General features: G+C 36.1%; 1 protein-coding gene across 2 annotated transcripts in view; it reads left to right on the top strand.

The window, feature by feature from the left end:
* LOC106876893 (17-beta-hydroxysteroid dehydrogenase 14) overlaps window positions 1-10400 on the top strand; it is a 17130-nt gene extending 6730 nt beyond the window's left edge. For both annotated transcript variants that reach the window (XM_014925641.2, XM_014925640.2), the window contains 6 exons: window positions 793-859; window positions 1675-1766; window positions 4533-4637; window positions 6542-6609; window positions 8713-8809; window positions 10064-10400. In XM_014925641.2, the coding sequence (XP_014781127.1) occupies window positions 793-859; window positions 1675-1766; window positions 4533-4637; window positions 6542-6609; window positions 8713-8809; window positions 10064-10213 (579 nt within the window). In that variant the 3' untranslated portion in view covers window positions 10214-10400. The remainder of the gene's footprint in view (window positions 1-792; window positions 860-1674; window positions 1767-4532; window positions 4638-6541; window positions 6610-8712; window positions 8810-10063) is intronic.
* Window positions 10401-11238: the final 838 nt, after the last annotated feature.

Here is an 11238-nt window from a genome sequence, read left to right as displayed (position 1 = left end):
GAGGAGGTTTTTCCCTCTTTCTCAAAGGCTGTCATTACTTTCGAGACAGTACTTCTTGATACACCAAACATTTCGGCTGTTTTTGTTACGCTAGCACCTGCCATACGAGCACCAACAATTTGACCTCTTTGAAAGTCCAATAGATCTGTCATTTTAATGAATTTTAATTACCTTTTTCTGATGATATCTGAAAAGAAACAGCAATTTTAGCAAAATATATTAAGCAACACTAATAATAAATCAAAAAACATAAAAATAAACAAGCTTTTGACGGTTTTATAGATATTTCAAAATTATGATGCTATGATGCTAGGTGTTTCCATTATTTTGTCCAACCCCTGTATAACTGTCAGTAGAACAGGTATATTAATCAAAGTGAATAGTATTATATATCCGTTACAGCCAATCTTACCAATCGGTTTCACACTAGGGTTCTGTGGAGTGTTAGGTAACAGCCCAATTATGTAACCCTGTGCCCATCAGAAGTAGCCATTGATCAGATTGTTACCTAACACTCTGTTGAACCCACTAATGCAAAACCGAAAGGTAAGACCGGCTATAATGGATATGTAATACTGTACACTTAAATTAATATATACCTACCTATATATTGTAAGTATATATGTGTGTATTTATATATATATATAAATACACACACACACACACACACACAAACACACATATATATGTCATCATCATCTTATCAAACTTGCTGTTCAGGCAGTGTGTGTATGTGTTTGTGTAGGTATTTGTATCATGGTTTAATATTCTTCACCTTTTCTCTTTTGCCAGAACATGATTGATAAGGTGGTTGAGAAGTACGGCACCATAGACTGTTTAATCAACAATGCTGGCTACCGTAAGTTAATATCACTCCTAGACATTTTTTTTAAAAAATTATTTATATAACAAACCAATGAGGGTGTCTCTATGAGGCTGCATGACTTATAAGAAAGAGCAGACAATGTTTGATTACATTTTGTTATCACCAAAGTCATGACATCTTAACACTCTTTGTTACCATGGTAATAACATCTTGAAATATTTTTCACTGTAATATTGGTATAGTGCAGTGGTTCCCAAACTATGAGTCGCGACCCACTGATGGGTCGCAAATGGAATCCTAGTGAGTCGCAAAAAGTTATAAAATTACGCATTAGCTTTGATTAACTGCTGTCTATCGAGATAGTTCAAGACTCATGTTTTCAATACCAGACTGGTTGTTTTATCAAGCAGTAGGCTTTTTTCACGAACTTAACAAATCAGAGGTGGTCATTTTCTCAAGTTATTTATTCATATGTAATCGTAAAAAGGAAAAGTCTGTTTTTACCTATTTATAAAGAACTTTAACTAGGCGCAGTACAACACTGATCGAGCCGATAACAGTTACTGCTTCGAGGTTTTGTATTAGAGTTAATACCTGCCCATAGGGTATGGAGACATTGAAACAGTTATAAAACATTTTTTTTTTCACATTTAATATAAATGAGGCCTTCTCACAGGCCTCAATGAAAATGTAATCTGAAATAAATTTGTTTCTTTCATTAATGTTTTTACCCAGTAGAGTTAAGTGGGTCGCCATAAACTGGTGTCATAAATAGTGGGCCGCGTCTCTAAAAAGTTTGGGAACCACTGGTATAGTGAATGATTTTTAGCGAGTAATTTTTTTTTCAGATCCAGGATATGCTGTCATTGAAGATGTTACAGTTGAATGCTTTAATGAACTTCTTCAAGTAAATTTAATTGCTGTGTTCCTCACATGCAAGGTTAGTTTCCTCATTACCTCATTTATTCTTCTCTTATAAATCATTGTTATTGTTATAATCATTTCTTTCCATCATGTCTTAATTTTTCTATGTTATATACCTTCCACTATAAGCAAATGGCATTCCCTTTTTTTCTACAACATTCATTGGAGATCCATCACACATGTCCATGCCAATACATTCATCATTCTTGGTAGGGCCTCCTATGCTGGGCAGATCAAAGGATAGAGGCCAGACTAATATGAACCACCTGTTCTCAGAGTGTTTGCATAAGGCCAATACCTCTACCAGGAAACAAGCAGAGTTACAGAAGCATCAATGACAATTCAAAGCCAAGAAAACCTAGGAAAGGTAAGAAATTGATAAGACAGCCCAGAGTCAAGAGCAGGAAAAAAAAAGCCCTATCCTTGATAGGGAGCAAAGGGCTTAAGAAGAATATACCTAGCACCATAATGAAGTCTTGCATATTTTTGCTGGCAGAAAAAGAAATGCAATGTAATGAAGATCCTCACAAAAATTTGCAAACTCTTATTTTGTAGAAGGAGAGTGAGAAAAGACAATACAAGAGAATAAGCAAAGGAATATCAATACCCAGACTTCTGCTGGTTGCTAATGGTTGGAAGGTGCAGATAGATTCAAAGAAAGTGCCTTTATTTCCAAGCCATATTACAAAAATGCAGCAACCCACTGACTTCATGGTATGGTCTGAATTGACAAAAACAAAATACAAGCAAAACTAATTTTTCTTATGTAACTACACTACGCTTCATACAATATCAACAGCATCAAACAATTCCTTTTTCACTCTTTGCCACATCTCAATGACACACATAATTATATGACTTTTGAATGTGTGTTTTGTGCGCATGCACACACATGCACAAATGAACGAACAAACAAACAAAATACACTGATGTTGTTGAAATCCCAATGAATGAGCCTTGGATCTAGGTCAGAAACCAACTCTTTCTCTATTAGCAAGAAATCTTGAAATAAAGCTGAATAATGACATACATATATTGTTTCAATCATTAGACTGCAGCCATGCTGGAAAATTTCCTTGGAAGGTTTAATTCAACAGATCAGCCACAGTATTTATTTATTTTTTTAAAGCTGATACTTATTCTATTAGTCTCTTTTGCCAAACTGCTAGGTTATGGGAACATAAACAAGCCAACACCAGTTGTCAAATGGTGGTGAGAGACAAACATATACACACGTGTGTGTGTGTGTGTGTGTGTATACATACTGGGTCATCCCATAAATAATGCGTTTTTTTTATACTTCTTTTATTTTTCAAAATTAAGATAAACAAAGTTCTTTTTTAATCTAGAATATACACTCCCTCATTTTCTACAATGCTCTTCCATCTATCTGGTAGACTTGCAAGGTCCCTCTTTCAAAATTCACTTGTCCGTGATGAAAAATACCCCTCCAGTACTGTTCTGACCTCATCTACAGAATTCATATTTTTTCCATTCAAATGATTTTGAAGACTACAGAATAAATGATAATCAGATGGGACAATGTCTGGCAAATATGGTTGGTGGAGCATCGTTTCCCATTCAAACTGCTCCAGCCTTTAGAATGTTGTCCTTACTGTATGTGGCCAAGCATTATCCTGATGGAACAACTCCTTTCGTCTTGAAACTGAAGATGATCACTTTTCTTCTAGCACTGACTTACGCCACACAAGCTGCTTGCAGCAGATCTCCTTTGTTATCATTTGGTTTGGGTTAAAAAGTTTGAAGTGGACTAAACCTTTCATATCCCACCAAACAGATAACACCCTATGTGGGTGAAGACCTTCTTTAGCCTGGGGTACCAGTGTTTCTCCTGTCCCAACCGACTATCTTCAGTGCTTAACATTTTTATAGAGAACCCATTTCTCGTCACCAATCTTTATTCGGTCCAAAAAAGGTTAATTCATGAGAAGTGACAGGAAAGAAGAGCACACATTCACTCTCTGTGGGTGATTAGACTCAGAAGTTTGTGAGGAACCCATTGACCCAATTTGCTGACTTTTCTGATGGCATGCAGGTGTCTATGAATGGTTGAATGACAAAATCCAAGCTCCTCTGCTAGTTCCTCAACAATTACAATGAGATTTTGTTCCACTAGGGTTTGCAGGACATCCTCATCGAGCTCTACAGATCTTCCAGGATGAGGCTCATCTTCTAGGCTGTATTTTCTGGCTCAGAATTTCTGAGACCACCACTGACTCTGGCTTACGCTTATTGTCTGATCCCTATATACTGCATTAATATTACTCACACTTTCCGTTGTGTTGTTGCTTTTATTGAACTCATAAAGCAAAATATGCCAAATATGCTCCTTTGTCACTTCCATTGTAAAAATAACTGTTATAATCGAACTGCACTCTTTGAAACATGCACACACAAGTATGCACTTGATGGGCTTTTGTCAGTTTCCATCTATCAAATCTATTCACAAGGCTTTGAGTCACTCAGAGCCTCAGAACTTTAGTAGAAGATTCCCAAAGTGCCACACAGACTGAACCTGGAACCCTGTAGTTGAGAAACAAACTTCTTACCACACAGCCACACCTGTACCTATATCAACTTTCAAACCTCATTAGGTTCTCATCAGAGGAGTTTACATCACTTGACCAATCACTCGTTTATTCAAAATATCTTTATTTTTCTTACAAAAGTCATTACAATTTTTTCTACATCTATATTATGAATATTTTAGCCCTATATAGATCCAATTTTTCATTTTTCATTTTTTTTTTTTTAAATCTAGTATGCCCTTCCCTACATACGCCTTGCCAAAGGTAATATTATTAATATTGCTAGTGTGGTGACTTACCTTGGCCAGAAAGACTCCATCCCTTATACAGCATCAAAAGTAAGTAGTGTCATACATTTTATTTTTTATTCTTCTTCAAAAATTGAATACAGATACAACACTGCCTTTCTGTACACCAATGGTCCAGAACCTCTAAATAATCACATTATAACTCTACTTCTCACTCTGTTAGAAAGTTAGCACATGCATTATATTCTTCCCATTTGATACTGCTCTTGCTTGGATAAGTTACCATATGAGTTATTGCTAAAGACCTATCAATCCAGGACATATATAGACAGATGTTTAATGAACATTAAATGACATTTAAAGAAAATATTTAAGTTATTGCATTCGTAAATTGTTAGTTTGCTCATTTTTCTAACTAAATTTTGTAGTGGTAGCTTCGAGTTGATGACTATAATGGATAATTATGATATACCACAATTTTTAGTTTAAGTGTATCTGTAGCAACATCATCATCATCATCTTTTAGCATCCATTCTCCATACTGGTATGGGTTGGACAGTTTGACAGGAAGTGGCCAGCTGGAGAACTGCCCAGGCTCCATTGGTCTGTTTTGGCATGGTTTCCTTGGCTGGATGAGCTTTCTAATGCCAACCACTCTATAGTGTCCTGGGTGTTTTTATGAGGCACTGGCATGAGTGCTTTTATGTGGCACTGACATAACCACTTTTACATTGCACTAGCAATAGCACCGTACCATATATTTAGTTTAGCATATCTATACCATATATTCATATTTACTTTACAAGTATACCAAAAATGTATTTAAGTGAATATATACATTTATTTCTGTAGGAAAATCATATATACTTGGTGTCTATTTCTAGGGTATTGGTAGGGTTTATCTGCACCCTTTAATATAATTATATTTATATTATAATATATTAGTATTATTTGTTACCTGTGTGGTTTTATTACTCGCTGGCTTTAAATGGTTTTATCCTCAATTTTGTATGTGTATATATATATATATATATATATACATATGTATATATATATGTGTGTGTGTGTGGGTGTGTATATATATATATATATATATATATATGTATATATACATACATAAAATATATTAATATTGGAATCAAATTTTGGCACAAGGCCAGCAATTTCAGGGGAGTGGGGGAACATCGATTACATCAACCCTAGTGCACAACTGGTACTTATATTATTGATCCTAAAAGGATGAAAGCAAAGTTGACCTTGTTGGAATTTGAACTCAGAACATGGAAAACTGGAAGAAATACTGCTTAGCATTTTGTCCAGTGTGTTAACAATTCTGCTGGTAATAGCCCCTCCATTTCTATGGGTAATTTGTGAGTGTTGGTTGCTCTTTCTAGAAGGTCAATCATCCCCACTTCAGACTCATTTTATTGTCAACTGACATTTTTGTCATGTATATGTATGTACACCTTGGCCTGTGACTGAACTCAGTTTCCATACTTTTATTGACTTTATTATATCCGCATACTCTAGATCAGACTATCTCAATCGTATCAACTTTGTGACACCTGAAAAACAATTAAAAAAATTAATGTCACATTTTGAAGAGAAAGTTTAATAAAGAGTGTTCTAAAGTTAACAGATAGGAAAATATAGAAAGCTATTGGTTACCTTGTTTAATTAATTAAACTTCAATATTAAAAAAATATATAACATGTTTTTCAAGAGGTTCATGCACAAGTATTGATTTTCTAAAACCTTGAATTATAGTTTTAAAAATCCATTACACATCTAGATATCCATTACAAGGCACAAATGCACTGCAACACTTAGAGAAAATATAGAAAAATATACAAACAGCACAAAATATATAGAAAAAAATACTTAAAATTTAGGGGAAAACATTGAGAATATAAAAAAGCAGCACTGAAGATGTTGTGTAATATGTAAACCATTACCATTCTTTCACATATTTATCATTTATGTTTTGTTGGTAGGGTGCTGTTGCAAGCATGTCAAAGACGTTGGCTATCAGTGAAGCTAAACATGGTGTTCGAGTGAATACGTGAGTAAAATTCTTTCCAAATATGAAACCGATTATTGCAATTGTTGCTTCTTAGCTCTCTAACCAACCTTTTTGAGAGGCAGCAAACAAAATTTGGCTTCAATAAGGGCATAGAATTGCCAAATGGAGAGAGAATGGAAGACCCAGATGATGATGGGTACAAGTACCTTGGGATCCTGGAACTGGACAATATCTTGCTCAGAGAAATGAAAGACAAGGTCATCACTGCATATTTGAAGTGCCTCAAACTTCTCTTGAAATCAAAACTAAACTCAAGGAACCTTGTGACTGCCATCAACATATGAACTGTTGCTGTAGTCTGCTACAGTGTACCCATCTTGAAATGGACACAAGTGGAGATTAACCAACTCGATCGCACTACCTGAAAGACAATGACAATGCATATTGCCCTCCACCCTAAGGCGATTGTACACAGGCTCTACAGGAAGAGGGATAAAGGTGGATGTGAACTGATTAGCATATGGGAGTGCATCAACAGTGAAAGAAGAAACATGGTAGAATATTTGGTAAACAGCAAACAAGACTTGCTACAGTATGCTGCTAATGCTGAAGGAATTACCAAAGATAACTTGAGAATGCTCATGAATTCTGATCATGAACAGCCAACGAGAGAGAAGAAACCTTACTCCGCATGGAATTACATGGTCAGTTCCACAGTGAAACTAACAAATTAAAAGACCAGGAAGTATCATGGAGGTGGTTCAACAAATGTGACCTAAAAAAGAAAACTGAAAGCCTAATCACCGCTGCCCAGGACCAGGCATTGAATACCAACTCAGTGAAAAGGGATATATACCACAGAAGTGCAACAAACCTCTAAAAAATGTGTGGGAAGAGGGTTGGAAGCGTGACTCACATTGTTAGTGCTTGTGAAAGTCTTGCACAGAAAGAGTACAAGCACAGACATGACAAGATAGCCCAAAACCTTCACTGGCTACTATGCCGCAAGTATGGATACAAGGTAATGGGTGCTTCATACCAAAGTACACTGGAAAAGGTAATGGATGAAAAAGGGAAGGCAAAAATCCTCTGGGACTTTGACTTCCAGACAGACAAGGTGTTAGAGCACCAAAGGCCAAATATAGTAGCCTTTAGGAGCAACAAACAGGAGTGCCTAATAATTGACGGCAGTGCCAGGACATCAACATTTCATCATGAAAGAAAGAGGAAAGACTGATAAATATGAAAACCTGAGAATTGAGATCACTAATGTGTGGCAGCTACAAGAGTCAAACATAAAGGTTGTCTCTGTTGTCATTAGAACATTAAGTTCAATACCACCCAAGCTGAAAAAACATCTGGAAACTTTAGAGATACTTACAATATAGGTGTATTGCAAAAATCAGCATTACTTGGAATTGCATGCATATTGCATAAAGTACTGTCTGTCTGAGGTCCTTGTTGTGACTTGACAGACAGTACAGACCCCTGCTAGGCACATCTTCAGTCAACAACATCATGATATTGGATACTGTGTGACGTCTTAAATAATGATAATAATAAAAATAATAATAATAATAATAATAATTGTTGTACATGTTTTGTCTTGGTATAAAAGATGGGCTACAGCAAATATTCTGCTCAATACCACACATTTGTTTGTCAGTTGTTTGACCATAACCAGTTGAGCATGTTCCTTAATGACTGACGATATGTGCATCTTTGTTCATGAACAGAAGTAGTGGGAGAGCATCATAGCTATGTGTTGAGAGGAATTCTTTGGAGTTTGGATAATTCCCCTTTGTAGGTGCCCTGTGACAAAATATAGCATATTTCAGTGAAGTTAGAAGTGGAGTGAAGAGAACTATTTGTAACGAGTTTCTGCTCTTACCTGTGAGAGTGTGAAACTGTTTCTTTCTGAAATGTTATGTTGAGACTTTCGGATTTTTCTTTCACCTGAGGATGTAACTTAATTTCTGCATCGTTTTAGGGATTTTTGTATTGTTGCAAACATGTAAGTACATTATTTATTACTAAATACAACAAAATAAATTATCTTTACATACTTTAAGTTACAAAACAATTTGTATGATACTTGATATTTGTCATGATATTTGATACTTTAATTTTTTGCCATTTTAGAATTTCTCCTGGAGCTATATGGACACCTTTGTGGGCAGAATTAAAGAGAAATGCAGAGAATCCAGAAAAAATTTACAATGAAGGAGTATCTTCCCAGGTGAGAAATATTTCACAAATATGCTTGGTTGTGAAGTTAAGATTATCTCCTAACTGCATGAATGAGGGTTCAATCCTACTATGTTGCACCTTTAGCAAGTGTTTTCATTTAAAACCCCGAACCAACCAAAGCCTTGTGAATGGATTTGGTAAGTAGAAACTGGAAGAAGCCCATGATGTGTGTATATTTGTATCTCCTTGATACTGCATGATAGTTACAAATGATTCTCAATATCATACAAGCTATATTATGCATTTCCAATATTCTGTGAGAACATGTCTGACCATGGGATGATGCTTGGAAACAGCTGAGGTTTAGTGACAAGAAGGGCACCCAGCTGTAGAAAACCTGATTAGATTGGTGTCATTGATGTTCTTCTTGAACTTTGTTGCAAGTCAACACCTGCAGAATTTCATGGAAGCATGCTGTTCCTTCATTTCAGCCATCACAAAAATCGACAAATAGGGAAGAAGCACTACAAAATAAAAATGCACCATGTGGCAGTACAATTTCACCCAATGACACCAGTTGGTAGACTGATGCCTGAGGGTCGCATCAAGTGGCTTCTAGCTGCAGAAGCCTGAACTACAATGGGTTTGTTTCACAGAGAACATTTCCAATTACTTTTGGGTACCTTCTCATATTATTTAATCTTATATGTAAGCTATAATAGTTTTTGTTGTTTCATTTACTTAAAACAAATGCTATGTAATCTATGTATCTATGGGTAGATACTATTACATGGCAGCCAAATCTTCCTCGATTTACACCAGTTTCATTCTTCCTATGTCATTTTCTCTCTCTAGTGCATTTGTATCTATGAGTAGATAAGTTCAAATCTAGCCATTGTCTTCCTTTGGATCTCGCTTACCAATGGGTTGAAATCCAAGATTACTATTCATTGTCTGGTATTGAAAACTAAACATCTTCCTCTAAAAAAATTTTTTTTTAATTTCAAGCAGTACAGAAAAATGTATGCTAATTTGAGTGTATGAGGTAGCTACTATGTGATTGTTCCATTGCTAGAAGTAGCAACCAAATCTTCCTCAATTTACACCAGTTTTTTCTTCTTCTTAAGTCTGTCTCTCCCTTCAATGATTTTTCACTGTTGTTATCAACTCTGGGCTGTCCTTTCTGCTTCTCTCCAGTTGGAATGTTTATTGTCTCAAAAATCATTCGCTTATTAGCAACTAATGACTACATATAATTTAGAACAACTTCCATTAATCACATGCTTCTCTTCTTTCTTTGCAGGTTATGGGTCGTATGGGAACACCTTCAGAGATTAGTACAGCATGTCTTTACCTAGCAGCTGATGGCACATATTGTACTGGTATGGATATGAATGTTTCTGGAGGAGTAGATATTTCTGTTGGCAGCAAGAGTGAAGTTACTCCATCTTAAGGAACGCAAAATAATGGAGAAAAAATAGAAAGGAAAAAGAAAAAATATATTATGCTGTTAAATAATTGATATTTTCCAAATTTGGGATTTATATTTTTCAACAATAGCATAAATACTTTTGTATGTGCATTTTTGAAAATACATCATAGTGTTTTAATGTCAATAAAGACTTTATTGCTTTTCTGTCTGTTGGAAATTTTTTGTAGTCATTACACAGTTAATTAGCTTAATGATTCTGAGAATAGCATGAATTTCACATCATCTTATTTTTCACTGAAGCTCGAGACTTCCTGAATAGAATTATATAAAAATGGTCTACATTTTGGAAAAAAAAAAGTGGGGTTTGTAACATTCATACCTTGTTGCCAACAGTCACGAATGAACTCACTTCATTTACATATCTTTCCTAAGATATGTAAATGAAGAGTGTGCACCAACTCAGAATTGAAACCTGACTGGAATTTCAACTTGTTGAAAGCTAAACTGCTGCTATGCACCTCACTTCATTTAAGAAATTAATATTAATACCTTCAAATTCCGCTGAGGTCGACTTTGCCTTTCATACTTTTGAGGTTGATAAATTAAGTACCAGTTGCATACTGGGGTCTATCACCAGCATGATCGCTACCAACATCGCCTTCCTGGCATGTGAAAAGACATTCAAGCGAGATTGTTGCCAGTGCCGATGGACTGGCCCCTATGCAGGTGACACATAAAATACACTATTTCGAGCGTGGTTGTTGATTGTTACCAACGTCGCCTCCCTGGCACGTGAAAAGACATTCAAGCAAGATCGTTGCCAGTGCCGATGGACTCGCTCCTGTGCAGGTGGCACGTAAAATACACCATTTCGAGCGTGGCCGTCGCCAGTACCGCCTGACTGGCCCTTGTGCCGGTGGCACGTAAAAGTACCCACTACACTCTCGGAGTGGTTGGCGTTAGGAAGGGCATCCAGCTGTAGATACCATGCCAAATCAGATTGGAGCCTGGTGTCGGCTCCTGGTCCACCAGTCCTCAGTCAAATC

Source organism: Octopus bimaculoides, chromosome 6, assembly GCF_001194135.2.
Source record: "Octopus bimaculoides isolate UCB-OBI-ISO-001 chromosome 6, ASM119413v2, whole genome shotgun sequence".
In the NCBI taxonomy this organism is placed as follows: Eukaryota; Metazoa; Mollusca; class Cephalopoda; order Octopoda; family Octopodidae; genus Octopus; species Octopus bimaculoides.
The sequence above is the reverse complement of the archived record's forward strand: the minus strand, read 5'-3'. Positions and strand labels throughout refer to the sequence as shown.